The sequence below is a fragment of the Narcine bancroftii genome, chromosome 5 (assembly GCF_036971445.1).
Source record: "Narcine bancroftii isolate sNarBan1 chromosome 5, sNarBan1.hap1, whole genome shotgun sequence".
Taxonomy (NCBI): domain Eukaryota; kingdom Metazoa; phylum Chordata; class Chondrichthyes; order Torpediniformes; family Narcinidae; genus Narcine; species Narcine bancroftii.
In genome coordinates this window covers 106692127-106716124 of record NC_091473.1, presented here as the reverse complement: position 1 = coordinate 106716124, position 23998 = coordinate 106692127, and the positions used below count along the sequence as shown (strand labels likewise).

The following is a 23998-nucleotide window of genomic DNA, read 5'->3' as shown; positions in this document are numbered from 1 at the left end:
TAACTTCTGTGACTTGCTCCAAAAAAGTTCCTAATTCTATCCAAAATGGACTCAATTTTGGACATGACCTTGTCGAATGTAAAAATGCCAAATTTTTTACATTCTACATGGTAGATCGTACTTAAAGTTGTTCAAAGGAAGCGAGACTCCTCTCGACAAATAAATCTTTAAAACATTTAATGCTTAATCTATACCATTCTTTGAAAGTTACATCAATCATGGAAGGTTTAAAGAAATAATTATAAAAAATAGGACTAGAAAGAGAAAATCTCATTAAACCAAGATGTTTTCTAACTTGTATCCATATCCTCAAAGCATGTTTAATCACTGGATTATTAGTTAATTTATTTAAAAATAGAGGAAGTGAGGATCCCAGAAGAGAGATGAGAAAAATTTTTGTAACAGAGAGAAATCTACATCCATATAAACAACAAACTCAAAGACTCATTTAATGACTTACTTTGCACATTATTTATTATGCAATATTTATTTTCTGTATTGTGCAATTTGTGTGCACTTTGTTTACATTTCTCTCATTTGTAAACATATATTGAGTACAGTTTTTTGTTCTACCGATAAATATTTTTGCTCTGCCTGACCTAGAGGAAAAAGAATCTCAGGGTTTTATGTAATGCCATGTATGTACTCTGACTATAAATTTGAACTTTGAAGTGAGGTGTGACAACTTTGTTTAACTGTGACCTGGAAAACTGGGTGCTGTCATTTCCTTGTATCTAATTCTCAGCTTGGGCTTAACCGTCAGGATCTTAGTTTCATTGAAAAAATGGGGCTTATATTTTTAGAGTAGGCCTGAATTTTTCAGAGAGCAGCAGTCCCTCCCCTAGCTAACAAGTTATCTGCCTGTCAAACCCATCGTGGTTTGTGTACAAATTCAGCCAGATTAATGATAATTTGAATGTGTCAGGTAAGTATAAAGCAGTAGTTCTCTACCTTTTTCTTTTCACCCACTGTCGGACTTTGGCTTTACCCTACCAGTCCAGCGTGTTCGTTAAATGAAGTGATAGGAGAAGGTATTCGGTTCAACAATCAGTTTATTGCACAGCACAAGAATAAAGCTTAACAGAGCTCTGGTTCAGTCGTTAGTTCATAGGTCACCTGCACAGTGAGCTATTCCCCAAAACTGACCTCTACTGTCCAGTCTCTACAGTTTATATAGCTCAACCTTATCATACAGAACTAAAGTTGGCTTTCTTTGCTAGATTTCTTGCATAAGATTTATCACAAGTAATTTCCTGCTCTGCAGATATCTGGGGTGTAGGTCTAGAGCTCCCATCTTAATCCTCAAAGCCAGAATATCCTGTTGTTTTGATCAGAAATCAATTCATACCCCAGATATTTCTAATTATTTCTTTGTTCTTATCTGGCCATATTCTTCTGTTCTACTCAACACCTCCATTCTCTTTGTTTCTGACAGTCTCTGTCAGGATTCTCTTTGTTCTTGTCTGGCCATCGTCTCCTGTGCTAATCAACACCTCCTTTTGCCTTAACATTCCTACTAAATTGTTTCATACATATCCTCTCTTTTGTATTTGGGGAGCAGACAATTCTAAACCTACTATAATCAGCCAACTTTGCTACATACTGTGGCTGCCTCTTACTTACATTACTCTTTCCCTTCACTATGAGGTAAATATTAAATTGTTACATAGTACTGGATTCATGTATACAAACTGAATAGTACATAAGCATATATTCTACATATTTTCTATGATTAATTATCCCCTATATTCCAACACCACATTCTTTCTTTCTTTGACTTGGCTTCGCGGACGAAGATTTATGGAGGGGTAAATGTCCACGTCAGCTGCAGGCTCATTTGTGGCTGACAAGTCCGATGCGGGACAGGCAGACACGGTTGCAGCAGTTGCAAGGGAAAATTGGTTGGTTGGGGTTGGGTGTTGGGTTTTTCCTCCTTTGTCTTTTGTCAGTGAGGTGGGCTCTGCAGTCTTCTTCAAAGGAGGTTGCTGCCCGCCGAACTGTGAGGCGCCAAAATGCACGGTTTGAGACGATATCAGCTCACTGGCGGTGGTCAATGTGGCAGGCACCACATACCACCTTAAGTAATCCCTTACTTAAATACTTAAATACATCATTACATCATGTAATCACTGTGCATGAGTTGGTGAGAGTTCATCTTTCCATTTCATTAAAACTGCTTGTCTGGCTATCAACATGCTAAAAGCTAAAACTTTCTCTTGAGGTGCTGGTAAAAGTTTATCTGGTTCGCATAAAAAACCAAATAGGGCAGTTAAAGGGCATGGATCTAATTTAATCTTAAAATTCGTTGATAAAGAATGAGAAATATTCTGCCAATATCTTCCTAATTTAGGATATTCCCAAAACATATGAATTAGTGAGACTTCAAATATTTCCCACTTTTCACAAAATGGATCAGCATCTGCATAGAAACGGGATAATTTAAGTTTAGACATATGTATTCTGTGTACCACCTTAAATTGTAATGAACAAAGCCTTGCTCAAAATGAAGAAGTATTGATCAAATTAAGAGTGGAACACCAATCCCCATCTGAAAAAGTTATATTAAAATCACACTCCCAATCATTTTAATCTTAGACAATAATCTTAAATCCAATAAATCAATATGTAATATCAGTCAGATGTGACAAATTGTAGATCAAAAAGTGAATCAAGAATATTTGAGTTTGTGATTTGAGGAAAAGTGTTCAGTTTAGACTGAACAAAATTCCTAACTTGAAAATATCTTAAAACAAATGTCTATTAGAGAACTTAAATTTAACTGACAAATGTTCAAAAGAAGCAAAGTTATTGCTAATAAATAAATCTTTAAATTTTTTAATACTAAATCTGTACCAGATCTATGATCGATCCAGTGAAAAATTATTATAACAAAAAAATTCCTAAATTGAGCCCATATTCTCAATCTAATTGTCATTATTGGATTATGTATCAATTTAGAAAATGAAAAGGGTAAAGCGAAACCTAAACTTGCTAATATAGATGATTTCTTAGGTAAAACACAGGATTTTGTTTACATCGTGGTTAAGTGAAAAAACTCACAAATGCTGGAGGAACTCAGCAGGTCAAACAGTGCCTTTATATAGTAAAGGTGAAGAAACATCACCAATGTTTTGGGCTTGAGCCCTTCATCAAGGTGTGGGGGAACATGAGAGATGTTCAAACAAAAAGGGGAAGTGGTGAGGGTGGGAGATGATAGGTGGAGGGGGGGTGCACAGCAGGAAGGATGGGGGAGGAGTATAGGCTGTGTGGAGAGAGAAAGGAAGTAGGAACTGGAATAACTAGTTAAAGGGGGGAGGGGTGAAAAGGCAAGCTAATTAGTGGAATACAGTGAACTCAATGATCATGCCCTGAATTTGGAAGGTGCCCAGATGAAAAATGAGGTGTTGTTCCTCCAATCTGTGGGTGGTCAGGGAGGGGTAATGTGAAAGGCCATGGACAGATATGGGAGCTTGAGAGTGTGACTCAGAATTGAAATGCTTGGCTACTTTTGTTGCGAACAGAAAGGAGGTGCTGGGCAAAGCGATCTCCTAATCTGCGACCGATCTCTCTGATGTAGAGAAGGCCACAGAGGGTGCACCGGATGCAGTAAATGAGTTCACCTGAAAGGTCTGTTTGGGACCTTGGTCCGTGGTGAGGGAGGAGGTGTGGGTGCAGGTATTACACTTTCGACCACAGTGGAAGGGTTAGGGGGGTTTGGGGGGGCTATGGGAGGGGAGGGAGAGTGCAGAAGGGAGTTACAGAGGGAGCTGTCCCTATGGAAGCCTGAGAGGGGAGGAGAAGGAAAAATGTGTCTGGTGGTGGGGTCCTGTAGTAAGTGCCGGAAATTCTGGTGGATAATGTGTTGGATAAGGAGGTTGGTGAGGTGGTAGGTGAGGATGAGGGGGATTCTGTGTTTATTGTTTCTAGGGGCAGGGGGGCTAGGGCAAATGAGCGGGGAATAGAGGAGATGCGGGTGAGGGCCAAGTTAATAGTGGTGGAGGGGAAGACATGTTTGTGGAAGAAGGCAGACATTTCAGAGGCTCTGGACTGGAAGACCTCATCTTGGGAGCAGATGTGCTGGAGATGGAGAAATTGAGAGAAGGGGATGGAGTCCTTGCAGAGGACAGGGTGTGAGGAAGAGTGGTCCAGGTGGTTGTGGGAGTTAGAGGGTTTTGTAATAAAATCTCCTGAGATGGAGTCAGAGAGATCCAGAAAAGGGAGAGAGTCATCAGAGATGGACCAGGTAAGTTTGAGGTCAGGGTGGAAATTGCCACGAAATTGATGAGCTCATCGTGGGTGCCTGAGGCTGTCCTGATGTAGTTGTCGATGTACTGGAGGAAGAGTTGGGGGATCTTGCCTGTGTATGCTTGTATCATGTTTTGCTCTAAAAACCCACAAACAGGCAGTCATAGCTGGGACCCATGCGGGTACCCATGGCTACTCCTTTAATTTGGAGGTAGTGGGATGAGTTAAAGGAAAAATTGTTAAGGATGAGGATAATTAAAGGAAAAATTGTTAAGGGTGAGGATAAGTTCTGCCAGGTGGAGAAGGGTGGTGGTGGAAGGTGACTGCTCAGGTCGGAGGTCCAGGACAAAGCAAAGTGCTTTGAGGCCTTCTATGTGGGGAATGGGGATGTAAAGGGATTGGAAATCCATCGTGAAGATGAGGCAGTCTGGTTCGGGGAATCTGAAATCTTCGAGGAGGTGGCGGGTGTGTGAGGTGTCACGGATGTAGGTGGGGAGGGATTGAACTAGGGGAGAAAAGATGGAGTCAAGGTAGACAATTTCTTTGAAAATTTCAGTTCCATTTCTGCCCAAGAAGGGCAATTTACTAATTTATCAAATATTAACAATAAAAATAAACTATCTAAATCAAAATTGAAAATTTGGATATGACATTCCATATAACCATGTAACAATTACAGCATAGAAACAGGCTAACTTGCCCCTTCTAGTCCATGCCGAACACTTTCTCTCACTTAACCCCACTGACCTATACTCAACCCATAACCCTCCATTCCTTTCCCATCCATATAATATCCAACTTCTCCTTAAATGATAATATCAAGTCCCCCTCTGCCACTTTGTCTGGAAGCTCGTTCCACACACCCACCACTCTCGGAGTAAAGAAGTCCCCCCTCATGTTTCTTCTAACCATTTGTCCCCTAACTCTCAGCTCATGTGCTCTCATTGGTATCTCCCCTTTCTTAAAGGAAAAAGCTTTCCACATCTACTCTATCTATACCCCTAATAATTTTAAATACCTCAATCAAACCCCCTCTCCACCTTCTACGCTCCAAAGAATAAAGACCTAACTTATTTAACCTTTCCCTATAACTTAGACCCTGTAACCCCTGGCCTAGTAAATCTTATCTGCACTCTTTCCAATTTGTTGATATCTTTTCTATACTTTGGTGACCAAAACTGTAATCAATACTCCAGGTTTGGCCTCACCAATGCCACGTACAATTTTAAAATAGCATCCCAGCTTCTTTACTCAATGCTCTGAGTTATAAGTGCCAACATACCATAAGCTTTCTTCATCATTCTATCCACATGTGACTTCACCTTCAGGGAACGATGTATCATTATTCCTAGATCCCTCTGATCTACTGCACTCTTCAATGCTCTACCATTCACCATGTATGTTCTTTTTCTGTTTATTGAAATGCCAGAGGGATGGGGGAGTGAGATCTCGGCAGCGTGCGGAGGCAGGTAGGCATCACCAGCTTTCCACATCCCCCCACCCCGGCTGTGCGACTTTTGAAGCAAAAGAGTGTGCCGCCACGTGGTTACCCAACACCCCTCGCTAACACTCGCTCTGGCGCCAACCCTGCACTGAGATCCCTGAGCAGTGATGTTGTCTGTTCTTGAGCCTAGTCATAAATATGTGTTGATTATTGGAATTCTCAACTTTACTTGAGGAATGTCTTCAGTCTCACATTTTTCTTCACTCTTTTCCAAAGAATTGTACCTGGAATCATACGATGTGCCTGAAAATGTTCTGAATTTTTCATCAATATCATTTCAATAATTCTTGCAACTCAATGTAATATCCTGTCTTCTCATTTCTGACCCAGTTGGAGTCTCAGTATAATATCAAGCAGTTTGCACCTGAGATGCATTGAGATGTTTACTCCATTCCTTGCCTTCTTGTTCCAAACTAGGCTGAAAGAGACTCCGTTGTGTCCAGAATCACCTGAGCGTTTTTGCTGAAGTGTATCCTGTTGTTTTGTTTTTTTTTGTGTTTTACTTCTGTATCCTGTTGGGGGTGTGGCATTGTTCTTTGACTGAGAAGAAATGTGGCAAGTTAGTGTTTCATTCTGAAGGGCAATCAACTTTCCATTCCTCAGTGCTCTTTTACCCATGCAAACCAATATTTGCTCTTGAAAATGATAATTGTCAATTCAGTAATTCAGAGTTACAGCATATGCAGCTGCTATTCAGGACATTCCCTCTTTCACATTTGAAGGTAGTTGGTTCGGAAAAAATAAAAAATGCTTTATTCCTGTGATTTTCAAAATTGTGATGCTACCACTGTGTGTGTGTGTGTGTGTGTGTGTGTGTGTGTGTGTGTGTGTGTGTGTGTGTGTGTGTGTGTGTGTGTTTTATATATATATATATCTCTCCCCATAAAGGCTTTTACACCCAAACCCCTCCCTCAGTAGCTGACTTGGAACCAGGGCAGCAACATGCAAGCTGTGCTGACACTTTAAGGTGACTAAAGCCTATTAATCACAATTCTCTGTCTGATTGGTAGTACACAAATATTGTTCAAATTTAAATGACAAAAATTGTGAACCATTATTTGATACGACTTCTTAAGGACTGCCTGTGACAAAAGTATACCCAAAGTATGTAATCCTAATGCCTTGTTTTAATCATTTCAAAGGGTCATTGATTAATACCGAAAATTCCTCACAATAATGTAAATGGAGCTGCTGGAGTTTTAAATTCTAGAATCTGTTTATTATTATTTACACAAAATGTACAAAAAACTTTTCCTTGTAAAGGCACACAAAGAGGTGAAACCAATAGCCACAAAAGAGAATCCCTTCAGTCATTGAGCATCGGTGGGTCCATCGCTTCCTCCGATGCTGCTGCTTATTTTAGCAAACCCCAAGTAGTGCTTTAGGGGTTTTTCACAGAATGGCCCCACAAAGGAATGTGTTGTTTGCTGCTTCTCTGCTCTCACAGCTGCTGCAGAGCAGCCTTTGGTTAACAGTAGCAGTTTGTCCCTGTGCTTATATTCTTGTGCAGCAGACCATAGAGAGATTGTACCAGTGTTGGCAGTAATAACTGAGAAGAATCACTGTTTGTCAGAAGTAATTGTAGCCAATGTAAATTGCTCCTCAAAGATATCCAAACTTTAGAGCTGACATTTATTTGACCAGTTTATGTCAAAAATTGTGATTGTAAGAAAGTTGAGGTCAGATGGTGCAACATTTTTTTTCTGCAGTTGTTTCACTATTTTGCTTTCAGAATTTAAGATAGACATAGGAGGTTTTGTTCAGAGAGAGTTAAATATTGTCACTTGTTTAGCCTAAAGATTATTTTACAATTTAAATTATTACATTTTAAATTTAGACATACAGCACGGTAACAGGCCATTTTAGCCCTCGAGCCTGTGTGCCACCCAATTATATCCAATTGACCCACACCCCCAGTAGGTTTTTGAATGATGGAGGAAACTGGAGCCCCTGGGGAAAACCCATGCAGATATGGGGAGAACTTAAGAACTCCTTACAGACAGCGGGGGATTCGAACCCTGGTCCTGATTGCTGGCACTGTAAAGGTGTTGCGCTAACTGCTATGCCAACCATGCCAGCTTTTGGCCACCTACAAGGTGAAAGGGACCAAGATGGAGTTGTAGTGTTTGTGGGGAGCCTGGAAATTAAAAGTTGGAAGCTAGTGTTACCATGTCAGAGAAGATAGAATAACAGGGAGGTGAAATGGGAGATGGAGGATCAGAAAAAAAAACATGGCATAATTTTCAATGTGCTTGTCCCACATCTAGATTGTAGCTCTTTGATGGCAAATAGGTTTGTTCACAATGAAGATGCTTATTCCTACTAATTTGTGCTGTTGTTATTTTGGACCATCTCTGCAAGAAAGAGGTAAGCATATCCACAGCTGGTAGTGTTTGCCTGTGATGTGGGTATGAGGCATGGAGTGGTGGTGCATGTATTAAGACATGGTGGGCTATACAAAGTTAAGTCCAAGTCTTGATTGATAAGAGGTTGTTGGTAGGTGAGCAGTGGTATTTATTGTAGTGACCAATGTCTTAAGTCTTTGACGTAATTTGTGGGAGATGGACGTTCTGGGTGCCCTTAACTGTACTTCTAAGATTGAAACTTTTTCTGCCCTGCAACCACTTTGTTGGGGATTGTCTCCCTAAATTGTCTCCTCCTACTTCTCTTGTTTTCCTGGAGGACTTGGTTGCTTGGCCTCCTTCAAGCATAAGAATTTCTTGTCCTCTCCTCCTCAGATACAATCTCTTGTTGCATTCTTTTACCTATGGTCAGCCATACCTTCCAATATGCTCCTGAGGCCCATGAAATGATTCTGCCATTGAAGCCACTAGTTATCTAATTTCTAAGAGACCCAGGCTGGCTTTAATCAGTAAATCTAATGCTAGTCATATGAGGAAATGAGGCATTTTGTGGTGCTCTGAGGTAATGTACAACACTGTTAGTGCTGGATGGTTAGATTGGAATCATATATGTTATATATGTTCTTCCAAGTCATCATGAAAATGCTTAAAGATATTAACGTTGACAGAAAAGATCTAAGAATAATCAGGAATCTTTACTGGCAACAATGTGCAGCCAAACGGATAGACAATGAGATTGGTCAATATCAGCCAATAAAGCAAGGTATCAGACAGGGTTGTGTTCTATCTGTACAGACCTGTTCTCCCTGTACAGTGAAAATATCATGAGAAACATACAAGACCTACCTGGAATAAGTGTAGGAGGACACATTATCAACAACCTCCGCTATGTAGAAAATGTATTGCTGTAACTTGGAAGTCAAATATTTATTTGGGAATGGACAAATGGTATGCAGAATTAGGAGTTGTATTCCACTTAAGAAAATTATTTACAATTTAAGAGAAATAAATATTTTGCAAAATATTGAGCCCATATTTACAAACTGTTGGTATTAAAATTCAGATGAATCTTAAACATTCCCTTTCTTCTCTTGGCCTCTCTCTCTTTCTCTCTTTCTCTCCCCCCCCCCCCTTCTTCTATATATATATATATATATATATATATATAAATACATTTAAAAGTATTGGAAAGTGAAGTGCTCTGTTGTGGTTTTCTTGTCCCAGTTCTTTTTTAGTTTGTAGAGGGTAGGTGGGAGGAGGGGGATTTTGAGGTAGTTTTTCTTTCTTATGTAAAAAAAATGTTTTTCCTTTTTTTAACTTTAAACAAAAAGAAAACTGAAGTAATGATAATATCAAAGAAACCTGATATTCCAAATTGTAGGATTGTATTGGGAAATGAGATCCTGAAGCAAGTTCACAACTTCAAATACCTTGGATCATGGGTACCATCTGATGGCAAATGCGAAGTAGATATAAAAGCAAGAACAGCAATGGCAAGAACAACATTTTTAGAAATGAGAAATATCCTAACGACCAAGAAAATAACAATTGCCGTCCGCCTTAGAACTCTCAGCTGCTAAATTCTTCCTATATTGATGTAAGGCTGCGAGTCATGGACCATCACAAACGTGATGGAAAAAGAATCAATGCATCAGAGATGTGGTTTCTCAGAAGAATGCTATGCATATCATAGACAGACAGGATTATAAACTAAGTCGTTCTACCAAGAATGAAAACAAAACGTACATTACTTAAAAGAATCAGAAAACAGCAGTCAAAATTCTTTGGACACATCATGAAAAGAGATAGATTTGAACATTTAATTACAACTGAAAAGCTGGAAAGAAAAATAAGCAGAGGTAGACAGAGAATGAAAATGATAGATGGATTAACATCATGGTTAGAAACAGTGGAGGCAACAACTACAATTCAGAGAGTCAGTGATCGTGATGGATGTAGAGACATGATCACCCATGCTGAACAGCAAGGCACCTGATGCATGTTCTACCCAGGATAAGCAATGTGGTTACTCATTTGTTCCATACCCAGCCCGCTTTCAAGTACTAGCTGAGAGTTGGAATTTAAATGCCACTGATTAGTTTGTGCATTTTACTTGGATTGTGGGTACATATTTCATGTGCTTATCACAGGTTATCCATCACACTTTTGTACTGAGAAATTCAGCAGCTTCTCTATCAAGCGATTGGTCGCATTATGTGACCAGTCAAAAAAAATGAGTAGCCTTTACTGCATGTGTTTGAAGCATAACTTGTGCAGCTCACATTCCGTAACACCATTTCACAGAGTCCAAGGTGAAAGTGTTTCTGTGCAGGTCAATGTGGCACACTAGTGAGAAAGTGACTAATGCAATCCATAACAAATGTGTTAAATCAGCAAAGTTAACAAGGCAATGATAAAACATGTATGTAACTTTCACCCTGTGTTCAGAGCTCCAATGGTCATCTATAGATGAATGAGAATAAAATTAAGATATTTGCTGATAAGTACCATTTTATGATTAAACTGTATTTATTTATTTATTATTATTTAATTATTGAAAATACTGCCAAAAAGATAGCTATTTTACTCGCCTTTTTTCTTGAAAATGCATCCTCTATTGGCTTCATTCAAAGTATTGTTCCCTTTGAAATGGTGGTGCGGGGAAGTTGCTAAAACTGAATAATAATTAATATTGACTGTATTGACAGCAAATCCCACCCCCCCCCCCAATATTTGGCACCTATAGGTATTGGTAGATGCCAGATAAGTGAATATGGCAGTTGCTTGAGATTTACCAATTTTTTTTCTGCAATTTTTTTGCCATTTGCTGAGGCTGCCAGTTGCTTGAATTCGGATAACGAGGATTTTACTGTATCTGTTTTTCTGTTATTTTACAGAGCAAAAGACAGCATGTATCATTCCTTGACATATGCCACAATATTGGAAATGCAAGCCATGATGACCTTTGATCCTGAAGATATTATCAATGCAGGGAATAAAATGAAGGATGCCCAAGAAATCTGTCAAAAGCAAGTGGTTTCTTTTAAAAATACGTGTGGACAGAATTAAAATTGCCAAGTTTAGAAACAGTGCTGATAAACTACCAAATGCAACCAAACAACAAATTACATTTTTAATTATGTGCAAATAATCAGGTTCACTTTTTAAAATTAATTTACAAGATATATTTCATTTGGGTCGAGCAGCAGAGAACAGCAAACAATCTTGGGGGATCTGGAAATTTATTCTGGATTGTGGCTCAAAACAAGTACAATGAAATTGTCCATAAGTAGTACCCAATAATCCACTCTGTTAAGATCAATGGAACTAGAAATTGAACATTGAATTCCATTATCATTTTGAGGTACTTCTGATGCATTCTAACACTAAAGGTTCAGTTGTGTAGTCAGACACTAAAGGTTCAGTTGTGTAGTCAGAAGAAGATGGTAAAGTTTGACAATGAGCTAATATTTAGTTTATTTGCACTTGAAAACTTGCAAGTTAAAACTTTTAAATTAAAAATTGCATTTAATTTAAATATTGGTCCACGGAAAGTTTAATCTAGGAAATTACTTTGTATTACAATTTTATTCAAGCATTTTTGAATTGTATCCTGGCATAAACTATGTCCTTTAAAAATATAGTGAGTGAAGGAATCATTAAAATTAATTTCATTGTTTTATTCTCAAAGCAGTAATCTGATTTTTTAAAAATCTTTTTTTTTCTACTAGGTTTAGAAAAAAGAGTAAAGTTACAGATTCAATCAACAACCTGATAAACAGAAAAAATGCAACAAATTTCACTGAAGGTTAGTCCAGTGTTTTATAATTTTTGGTGTCATCCCCTTCCAGTGATGCCTCACAACAGTCTTTGTTAATTTAACCCCATCTCCCATTTCTGTAGTTCTATCATTATTGTCAACTGAAAGAGAGGGCAGGGCCTCCCAATCACAATCTTTTTCCATAATTCCATCCAATGTGTTTGGATGCCTCTCTGATGGAGAAATCGTCCTGACATTCCATTCCTCCCAGCCCCTTCGTTTGAACTGGTGCATGGTTTCTAATCATTAATTCAGCCAGTACATTCAGTATTCACAAACTCTTTTGTGTATATCCTTGTCTCCATCCTAACTGTCTTATATTTGATCTTATTTCTGTCTCTTCATGGTTCAGAATCCTTGTCACAGGTTCCTATAATTACTCTTGCAAGTTAGAACACATTCACAGATTCTGTGATCTCCTGCTCTCTGACTAAACACATCCTTCTACTGTGACAATCTAATAACTTTATTTTATAGTTGTAGCATAGACAACAAACCCTGACTGTCATCTTACTAAGATTAGATTTTCATCATAATCTTATATAGCCTTTTCATTTGTATCCCTCTTCCCATGAAACCCATTATTTTTTTATTCCCACTCTAAGTCTTGCCATGAACAAGTCATGAAATTTGGTGTTTTGCGACAGCATTGTAGTGCTAACATAAATATTATAACCACTTTACAACATTACTATAAAAAATAACAATACTGGTGCATGAAAAGTAAGGCAGTGCCTTTGGTTCATTGATTATTCAGGAATCTGATGGCAGCGGGGAAGAACTGTCCTTGTGCCGCTGAGCGCTCGTCTTTATTCACCTGTACCTTTTCCCCAATGGTAGCAGAGTGAAGAGGGCATGGCCTTGGCGGTGGGGTCTTTGAGGATGGAGGTTGCTTTTTTAAGACACTGCCTCATGTAGATGTCCTCGATGGAGTGAATTCTGGTGCCTGTGATGTCATAGGCTGAGTTAACAACCCTCTGCAGTTTATTCTTGTCCTAAGAGTTGGCACCTCCATTCTAGGTAGTGATCCAACCAGCCGGAATGCTCACCATGACACACCTGTAGAGGTTTATGAGAGTCATCGGTGACATACAGAATCTTTTCAGACACCTCACAAAGTATAGCCGCTAGTGAGCCACCTTTGTGGTCGCATTAATGTAGAGGCTTCAGGACAGATCCTCGGAGATGTTGACACCCAGGAATTTGATGTTCCTGACCCTCTCCACTACTGAGCCCTCGATGAACACTGGGTTGTGTTTCCCTGACTTCCTCCTGAACTCCACAATCATTTTACTGACATTGAGCTCAAGATCAGTGAGCTGATCTATCTCTTTCCTGTACACTTCCTTATTGCCATTTGCGATTCTGCCGACAACTGTGGTGTCATTGGCAAACTTGTAGATGACATTGGAATTGTGCCTGGCCACACAATCATGGGTGTATAACGACTAGATCACGTCATGGGTGGATAACAAGTAGGGCTAGCACATATCCTTGAGGTGTGCCTCTGTTTATGATCAGTTAGGAAGAGAAGTTGTTTTTGTTACGCCTCACCAGCAGTAATTGTGAGATGCATTAACAGATGAATTAAGTTTAACACAAAATTTATTAACAAATTAACAATAATAGAATTACCTCAATAAACCTAACACCCAAATATAAGCCTTTATGGCATCTCTACATTAACAACAGATATTTACAAGGTGTATGTGGAAAAAACCCCAGACCATTCCAGTCCAAGCCCAAAATGCCTCAAAAGAAAACTCCTAAAACAAAGCCTCAAGTCAGTCATGTCAAGTCTGACAGTCAAAAAGGAACAGCTCGCAGAGTCTGGACTCCAGGCTTAGTTTGGTTACACGCTGGTGTTCTAGTTGGACGTGAGGACAGATGGCTGTGATCACTGTAGATTTATTATTACTTTAGACTTACGACTTTCCTGAGTTTCAAATGTGGTAATAACCACTTTTGATTTCTTCACATGGGAATTTTCACCCAGTGACCTCCTAGTCACTACACGAGGTTCACACCTCCGAAGCTCACTTTAGGGTTAACAAGTGACCTGTCACACAAGTCTTCCCCTCTAAACACTCTTTCTTGAGTCATCAAGTGGCTCCTGTCATCTTGAAAGGGGACTGGGGAAGCCCAGGTTGGACACACACACACTCTGGGTATCAGAGTGGCACAAACTGGTGTCAGGACAACAGTGCTGGCACCCGCAGACAAAGTAGCTCAGTTTCCCTTCTCCCACTGACAGTCACACTGACAGTCTGACTGACTGCTCTCCAAGTAACTGACAAACCCATTAAAAATCTCAGTGCACTGGGCCAACTGCCCCAGCGGATGCCTTCAGCTCCCCCTTTGTGGAGAGAGGTTGACAGCAGCGTCTTAATTGCAAGCCCTCCAGCTTCCAGCGTGTGGTTCTCGTGCTTTTGTCAGCTGTCAGTTTTCCCATGCTACTTCAGCACTTCCCAGCAGTCCTTTCTTTCCCCTGTAGATTCAGTTCTGTCCCTGGTCCGAAAATAAAATTGTCCAGGGTCCATGATATTTCCAATTCGTACTGACTGTGCCCTTCTGATGAGAAAGTTAAGGATCCATTTGCAGAAGGGTGTACAGAGGCCCAGAGTTTGTAGATTCTTGACCAGCATTGAGGGAATTGAAGGCCGAGCTGTAGTTTATGAAGACAGCCGTATGTATGAATTGCTGTTTTCAAGGTGGGTTTGTCAGCTGATTACTTTTTTACATTCCACCTACTATTTTGGCCTATTCCATTGTCTGTGAAAATGGTGGCGCTGCCAGAGCTGCTGTAACAGCAGTGCTGCTGCTGGTGCAGACCCATAGGGAACAAGGAGCTGAGGTACAGTGCTCCTGCGGAGTCCAACTGCCCAGTCAAATGGCATCAGCTCCAAACAGCTTTAAACTGCCCGATAAAGGAGCCAACGGTAGTTTCATTTAAAATCCTGCAACCGTGGGGTTTGCGCCAAAGATGGCAGTGCCTTTGATCGGCAGCAGCCACGAGGGGTTGCATTCTCCAGGGGAGCAGAGGATAGGCCCAGGGCACTAAAAATCAAGGAGACCATCCATTATTTGGAGAAGGAAAAGCAGAGGAGATGATCCACAGGATGGTGACCATGGCAGCGGACCAGTGAGGGGGGGGGGTCTACCACTGAAAGACTCACACACACGATGGGCTGCCGGCGACTCGAGGTGGGGATCCCGCAGAGGCTCGCCTCGGACCGTGGACTGCTGGAGATTGGCTCAAAACTGGCTGAAGGGGTACCAGGTATCGGAACCAGGACGTGAGAGGTGCTGAAGGCGCTGAAGGGTTCATAACTGTGTCAGAGGTTTGGATCTGGAGCTTGGGTTGCAAATGGTTTGGTCTGGCCTCTTGTGTGGCTGCGGAGGCTATAGAAGCATTGGAGGTGAATCTACGAACACTTGGTGATTCTGGGGTCTCCCTTTTGCTTTTTTTCTCTGACTGTAAGAGGCGCTTCAGGCAATTTCTGCCTGTGGCGAATCTGTCTGACTTACAGCAGGCAAAAGCTATTTCATCCAATATGACACTGTTTTATTACAATGACAATACATTGAATCTTTCCTTGGATCTTGTAATCCTTCAAAATTTGGCAGCATCTTGCACTTCAGTACTTATGTAAAATTGAACACTGCTTTGTGATTCATACTAATAATATGGATAAAATAGATGAAATATCTTTAACATTTCAAGGACCACTGAAGAATGACGATGTAAATATTACTCCTTTCCCTCTTTTGTAGTAATTGTGCCTGAACTATCCATAGCATATTGTAAATTTTAATTGTTGCCTCTCTAAGCATCATTTAGCTTTTACAGCTTTATGTGAATATGTGTACACTTGGAGAATAGTGGAAACTGTCAGAGATATTAGTGATTGAGGAAATTGAAGATATTTTATTGAGGAAAATCTCGTTATATTGTTAAAACCCCAAATTGTTAAACCGGAATACCAATGAGACAAACCAGGAAGCTTTGGGGTTTTAAAGGAAGGAGAAATGAGGACTAATCCAAACAAAGGAAACTGTGGTCTCCAGCCTCTCTAACCATTTGCGGTCTAAAAGTATAATGCTGCATTTACCAATAACCAAGTTAATGAGAAAGATTTTAAGAAACATTTTATGGAAGGAAACAGGAAGTGTAGTGGTGAATTCAGGAATTTAAACATTAGATACATGATGATAAAATGTCTGAAATAAAAAGAGATTGTTAAAAGATCTCTTTGGAACTCACAAACTCTGTAATAGATTGGGGCAGAATGGATTAAACCTTCTACTAGTTTCCTTTGGCTTTATCACCAAAGAGACATGGTGTTTCCTTGAGCGATCAAAGGTATGAAGTTAGAACATTGAACGAAACCTTTGGACCACCATTTCTACGACTGATTCCACCTGCATTGAATTCGCCCATCGTTATTGAATGAAGATCTACCGGGACCAATGCCTGAAGAGGGCACACAAAATCAGTGAACCAGTGCGGACTCGAAAGGCCAACATGGCCGCTCTGTAAATGGTTATATGATTGCTGAAAGCACAGATACAGTAATATAGTGACTAAATTTAGAGATGGTTAAGAATTCAGGTGTGGATGAGTATATATCCTTTGGAAGGCAATAGGGTTAAAAGATACTAAAGAGCAAAGCAGAGCTAAAGAAAGGGAACAAAGTGCAAATTGTAACTTTTATGGCAAAAATCAGGTAATAAGCAGCTCCAAGATATTTAAGTTTGTTTGAATGAAATTTTGATGAATTCCTGCATGTTATAATAAATTAATTTGATGTTTGTCAAAAATATAATGACACTTAATTGCAAACTCTTAATACCAAAAGCTTATCTGCAATGTTTGATCTATACACAGAAGAAATGCATGCTGAAGTCTGCTATGCTGAGTGTTTATTACAGAGAGCTGCTTTGACTTTCTTACAGGTAATTCTCTTTTTGACCAGGGAAGGGGAATGTAAGATTGCATCTTCTATTTGTAAAATCATTTTGTATTAAATTGTATGTCATTGCTCAAATGCTTATTTTCAGTGGAAATAACTGTTTATAGCACAAACCCTGTAACGTAACTGGCATTTCAAACACAAATATTGTGCAAATTAAATTTCAATTCATTAGACAAGTTTCAAAAGTTTTAATAAGGGGAGTCAGACTTTGTTCATTGCAGATTTGTAAAATTGCTTTAAGAACTTGTCATTTTAATTTTTAAAGAACTAATAGATTTTTGCTTCTTCCAAGATACAATAATATTCTGAAAATATTAATAATATTCAGTTCGAGAATGATGGCTGGGGATATTAATTTGTTCTTCCACCACTACCCATTGCAAGTCACCTACATAAACAAAATGCATCTAAATCTTACTTTGTTTCGTAAAAAAAATTTAAAAGACTTAAGAAACAAATTTTGATAAGTTGAATTACTTTTTTTGGTCATCTTTTGGTTTTTGCGAACATTGTCATATTGTCGCCATTGACTCGCACTTAATTCTTGCAAAGCAACCTTTCAACTACTTAAGCATTTAGGGGATTTTGAATGCAAAAGTGCTGAAGTGCTAAAATGCACTGAATGGTTCTGAAAAATACAAAGAAAAAGATTGAAAAATAAAAAAAAAATCAAATTAAATCCAAAACAAAGCTTTAAATCATCTAGACTCTTTACCATCAATAAGCTTAATAATACTGCTAGGTGTAAGCTATTCATAACTCACATATTGCGGAGAAAAATTGGGAAACCTGACATTACTCCACATTGACTGACAGTTAATTTTGGATTTCTACACATGAACCATTCAACACACTGGTGGACATCAAAAATGTGCTGACAGTGCATCTTTGGTGGACAACTAACTGCTCTCCATTTGTATATGCATCAGGAATTGGGGGGGCGTGTTTGGGAATTTGTAGTAAATATGCGACACTTGTACCTTGATGACTACTGTTCCATGTAAGAAAAGGCAAAAACCAATCTTTTCTCATTGGTTAGCCACAATGCAATTGGCTTGAGAGTCAAGTAAACTTTTTTAAAGCAAAAAAAAATGTATTTAGATAGGTTATTTAAAAATACTTTGAGTACATTTAAACATGTTTCCAGATGTTTAGTCTTTTGAAATGTTTCAGTTTTTGCTTCTTTAATTTCTCTAAGGAATTCTACCTTGTTTTGTCTTTGATTTGGTTTTTAATTTTTTTAAATGTTTCTGAAACATTCTGAATTATTCAGAGCATTTAGTTCTTAGGTTTGACAGTCCTTGCTCAGTTTGGAAGTGTGTGTTTTTAAAGAGGTTTCTCCTTTTTGAGACTGCATCTTATTTTGGTCATCTTTGTAGTCCCATTATTCGATGGAAAGTATTATAACTGTGCACTCACTGTCAAGAATTGCTCCAAGGTTTCCTTAGAGAAGATCAATAAGAAAGGGGAGGGCTTATTTTCAGTGGATGACGTTGACCACAAGATCTGACCTCAAAGTTTTCAACCATTCTACTCAGAAACACTCAGTGCATTTTAATGCTTAGACACTTTTGCATTCAAACCCTTTGATCATTTAAATGCAATCCCACAGTGCCAAAACAAAGAAAAGGTGAGCAATTTCATTTTGCCAGTAGGAAAACATACAGGATGGCTGTTTGTTTTAACTAATAAACTATGTACACTATCCCAAGTTTACTTCAAATGTTTTTTTTAATTTCAGGATGAGAACATGATTAGCTTCATCAAAGGTGGCATTAAAGTAAGAAATAGTTACCAGACATACAAGTAAGTGGGGCTGAGCTTTGTAATTTTCATTTAATTATTAATTTAGGCATATAGCTCAGTAACGAGCCCTTCTGGCCCACGAACCCATGCCGCCCAAATACCCCAATGAATCTACGACCCCATGTGCGCTTGAACGGTGGGAGGAAACCCATGCACTCACAGGGAGACGTACAAACTCCTTACAAACAACACCAGATTCGAATCCAGGTCACTGGCACTGTAAGAGCATTGCTATGCTAATCGTACTGTTGATGTGTTTTGTCATTTTATACCCCACAAATATTAATGAATTAAAATGATAATTAAAAAAAAAGATGTACACTCAATATTTTCGCAATCTGTCCAACATTATTCATCTTTTGAGAGATTTAGTTTGAATAAACTGCAAGTGTATAAAATCAGGTCATCAATCTTTATCAGAGCTAAGTCATTTAAGCTTCAATCAGAAAATGCTTTCCTCAAAGACTTGGAAATCTTAAATCCTTGTTCATAAAAAGTTACTTACTTTGGATTATTTGGAATTTTAAAGATTGAGATCAATGCATTTTTGCAGAGTTAGTCAGAGTATGGCGCTAACATGAGATAATCAGCGCTCAAATTGAATTGAGTGACTGGTTAGCCTGACCCTTACTTTGTGTATCTAACATCATTTGGAGCTCTGTGTCCTTCCATTTGGGCTCTTTTCCTGGACCCTATTACTGTGAATTCCGTCAGTGTGCTTAAATATGGCTGCTGCAAATTCTGCTGCCCGGCCCCTTATAATGTAACAGTAACATGATTTGGAGAAATATATTACTGGATTCAGACATTTTGTTTTCAGTTTTGAAACAGTTTAGCTTGGAGTTCACAGAAGTCAAAACCCTGTAACATACAGGGATTGAAACCTTGTGAAAGACAGTTGAGTTACAGTTACCAGAATTGGTGCTGTTTGTTGTGTGTTACTCCTAGAAGGAGAACACAGAATCTGTGGCTTTTGAATTAATGAAGACCATTTTGCTGCCTCTTTGGAAAAGACGACAGATTTCTACTGGGTCTATTTTTGTATCTGGCCACTTTATTTAACCCTTGTCTGGTTTGTGATTTCATCATGGAAGAAGATAACCATAGTTGTTTAAACCTTTGTCTGGTTTGTGAATTCATTGTGGAAGAAAATAGCCACATTCATTGTCTTTGAGAAGAGGCAGATTCTTTGTGTGGAAAACATATAATTGTGAATAAAAGAGGGCTGAACATATAATGTTTTAAAGTACTTTATAATTATTTCTGAACTGAGAATTCAAGCAAGACTAAAATGATGCTGAACTTTTAAAGATTGACTTTTCAGAGTGGGACTTTGAATTATGCACACATGCGCGCGTACATACATACACTCTCACTTACATTTGTGCATAGTGGGATTAAGATTACAGTTAAGTAAGTTTAGAGATAAGTAAGAAATGTTATAATAGTTTAATAAAAACTATTATTTTGACTTTGCCATTGTCTGGTGAATTTTCATATTGCACCTCTTGTGTTAGTGCTAACAAAAACCCTTTAGTCCCAAACATAATTAAAAGGGGTTTTAGTAAGTAACATAATGTAGTTAACTATCAGAAGAGATGACAATACATTGTTTTTAAAAAAAACTTCTTTTATTGCAATTCTTAAAGGGAACTTCTTGATATTGTGCAGTCATCAAACTACACGAAAGGAGAGAACTACAGCCATTTGGAAGGAGGTGTTCAACTTGGAATTGGAGCTTTTAATTTAGTGAGTAAAATCAAATATTTTATTAAATTTAGTCACCTTCATTATCCCTCTATTCCTCTTCCTCAAGAAAGAAAATGAGTTGACTTTTCGTCCCCAGCTCTCATGTAATCTTGTATAGATTTTCTGCTTTCAACTCTGCTACTTTTGCAAATGTAAGTCATAGCTAGGAAAACTGAGAGGTCAACCTGAGGATGATTGGGGGTGTACTTGATCTTCATCATTAATGGGCTCGTTGTAGATCTGCAACTCATTGACACCCATACTCATTTACTTTCTCCACTGACCATTTTCTTCTCCTGGCACAGAACTTCATCCCAGTGGCTTTCTTATTCTTTCTAATGCTCTATGCAGAAGCAGTAATATTCCAAACAGACTGGGCAGAGGGCAGAGGTGTGCTTGCATCCTTGCAGTGATGTACATGATGATGTGCACCCAGCCCTCTTCCATTGTAACTGTCTTCCCAAGCAAGGACTGTGGCCTCACTCACAACCGAAATTTTGTGCATTTGGCCAATGACCAAAATAATTGCTGCCCTGTTGGACCTATGGACCCAGTGTAATTTCTGTGGCAATGAACTGAAATTTGATGCCCCAGTTCAAGAAAATTATTTTACCTTGCACTCAAATGACAGATTTGTCCTAGAAAATGTCTTTCATGCCAGAAAATAATGGTAATTTATCTCCTTACTTTCTGAGACTTTGTGCCTAAAAAAAATCTAAAATGCTCACTATATCTCAAAAGATCCATTATCATTGTAAACCTTTAGGATATTTTGAGATTATGCAAGTTGTTTTGTATGTGCATAACCCAGGAAGCAGTCTTTGGTGTGCATCACTCCATGGTATCTCTGCTAATGAGTGAAGAAGAAACCTTAAAGGGTTGGGTCTCTGTGTGACCTGGTTTACCCTGGTATCCATCATTACTGACCATGCTGGGAAATCTAATGGTAGCAAGATGGCCTGGACTGGAGATTTTAGAATCTGCTTACTGTTAGCCCAACTGGGTCATACAGAAACAGACCTTTCAGCCCACCAATTCTACATGCCCAGTTGAACTAATTCTACACTAATCCCATTTTCTTCACTCCACATTCCCATCAAGCACTCCCCTCCCTTTTTTCTACTACCCACTGACACAGTAGGGAAAATTTGCTGAGGCCAATTAACTTAACTGACCACATTCTGCATCTTTGAAATGTGAGAGAAAGCTGGATTTCTCCAGAGGAAATTGATACGCACTCTCCACACACACAGCACTGGGTGTTCAGATAGATCCTAGGTTGTTGGATCTCTGAGGAAGCAGCTTTACTAATTGTGCTACAGTGCTATCCAACATAAACATGCAAGCACAAGAACATTTTTATGTGTCTGAATGCTCAAAATATTCCTCCAAAAGATAGAGCATCTCCTTCCATAGGTTGGGCCATGGTTAGTAAGTGTTTGTCATTGGCTCACAAAAGAACTTGCCCATGTTTCCCTTCTGGTTGATTGCAGATGAACTTTAATTTACAGCCAGCTGTGGATTATTAGGTGTTCTGATGGAACTAAAATGGTGTACATCTGGAAGTGGTAGTAGGAATAAAACACATATGCACAGTTTATAGCGAGTGTGTGAAAGTTGCCCCAGGGATGAAATACACACACACACACACACACACACACACACACACACACAATGAACTAGGTACATACAATCAAGGAAAAACAATACAGTACCTGCTACTCCTTTCCTCAGTATAGACACTGGTCTATGCTACTAGGAATGCTAATTAAACATGCTCCCAACCCTATAACAGTCCACACATTACCAACAATTTCTCCAGAGCTGTTCCATGGTTCTTGGCCTGGAGTGAAGCAGGGAGGTCCCAAGAAGGCAAAAGAGAAAGAACTGAGCACATGTAGCTCCCTTTATAATGGTGAAGGGCTGGAGGTGGGGGTGGGGGGGGTGTCCAGCCCAGATTGTTTACAAGTGACCAATGGTTCAGTGCCAGCCAATGGCCCAAGGCTAAGTACAGGAAGGCTGGAGGGTCCAGCCCAGGTAATTTACAGAGATCAATGGCTGGGTCCTAGTAAGGTTAAGCCGATTATAAAGGCCAATGGCCCAAGGCTAAGTACATGGAATTTAAATTAGCAAATGGCAAGGTGTGCACAAGGCAGGGCCAAACCTTGATTGGCAGGTGATGTGTCTTCCAAGCATGTAGTGGGCAGTGCTGTCACGTGACAGCCAAGACGCTTCACGATACAGATTTACCCTTCTGAATGCCACCAGAACCATTGTTTACAAACGTTCATCAACACTGTTCCTACTATGTTTTTGTCAATGTGGCTGCGGCCACTTGCCATGTAATGGAGAGCTGTATTCTTAATCATTCATGCTTCATTGAATTTTCTTTTTCTCACTCTTTGGGACAGATTAGTTGCCAATTCAAATTGGGGAGAATGATTCCAATTGGAAAACTTCAAACTGGCTACTTTCTGAACATGCACCAAATGTCCAAAATTGGAGTGCATGTTTGCAATTCAGTCTTTAATTTTGTCTTATTGCTTTTAAATAATTTATTTTGGTAAAAGTTGACATCAAATGATCAATGTAAAATACTTTTTCTGCCTCTTTATTTTCTTAGACTCTATCTCTGTTGCCGACAAGGATTCTCCGACTTTTAGAATTTGTTGGATTTTCTGGAGATAAGGTAAGAACAAATACTTAATGGTTGGAATAAAATGGAGTATTTTTGCTTTGCAAGGTAACACTGCTTTTACTGGTAAGTCTCTGCAACATGGATTCCTGTGACTGAGTGGCCAAACTCAGTGAAAAGACCAGTGGTTACCATCACTGAAGTGATTGCTAAGGTTGCATCCAGCAGAGCTGCTGCATTCGATCACAGTATCATCGGAACTAATTTTTATTCTTATATCTGCTGAAACACTCTGGTAGATTTTTGCAGAGAAAAATCCATGTTTTGCTTTCGGGCATTAGTATTATTTAATGCAGTGGTTCTCAACCTTTTTTTCCCCCAGCTCACATACCACCTTAAGTAATCTCTTGCTAACCACAGAGTACCGAAGGACGACCAATACGTAAGGTGGTATGTGAATGGGGAAAAAGGTTGAGAACCACTGTTTTAATACCACGCAGGCCATGTCATTACATCAGAGTATTGAATGGCAAGCTATACATGACAATCTTATAAAAAAGGCAGAGGGTTTGCGCTGCTTACCCATTATCTCTGAAGCACATCAAGTGGGCAAGTGGTTGGAAGTGAATACTCTCACAACATTTAAGAAGTATCAAGGTGAGGACTTGAATTGCTAAAGCATACATGACCACAGACTGATGCACCATCAGGAGACTAATGTGGAGAAACTAATAGGCTTTAATTACTTGAGAACATAGCATATCCTCACTGAGTTGTAGGGGGCTGTGGAACAGCCTCCTTTACATAGGAGCCTGTGGGGAGCGGCCTCAGGTACAACCGGCCTGTAGACATGCTTGACCAGATAATTATACATTACAGTGGTTTTCCATATTCACCCCC

The 23998-nt window shown here is 39.2% G+C and overlaps 1 protein-coding gene across 5 annotated transcripts in view; it reads left to right on the top strand.

Moving 5' to 3' along the window:
* The window catches only part of ttc39a (tetratricopeptide repeat domain 39A), a 91769-nt gene that overhangs the window by 35835 nt on the left and 31936 nt on the right, over positions 1–23998 (top strand). For all 5 annotated transcript variants that reach the window (XM_069938624.1, XM_069938622.1, XM_069938621.1 and 2 more), the window contains 6 exons: positions 11010–11141; positions 11844–11920; positions 16821–16888; positions 18650–18714; positions 20364–20463; positions 23087–23152. In XM_069938624.1, the coding sequence (XP_069794725.1) occupies positions 11010–11141; positions 11844–11920; positions 16821–16888; positions 18650–18714; positions 20364–20463; positions 23087–23152 (508 nt within the window). The remainder of the gene's footprint in view (positions 1–11009; positions 11142–11843; positions 11921–16820; positions 16889–18649; positions 18715–20363; positions 20464–23086; positions 23153–23998) is intronic.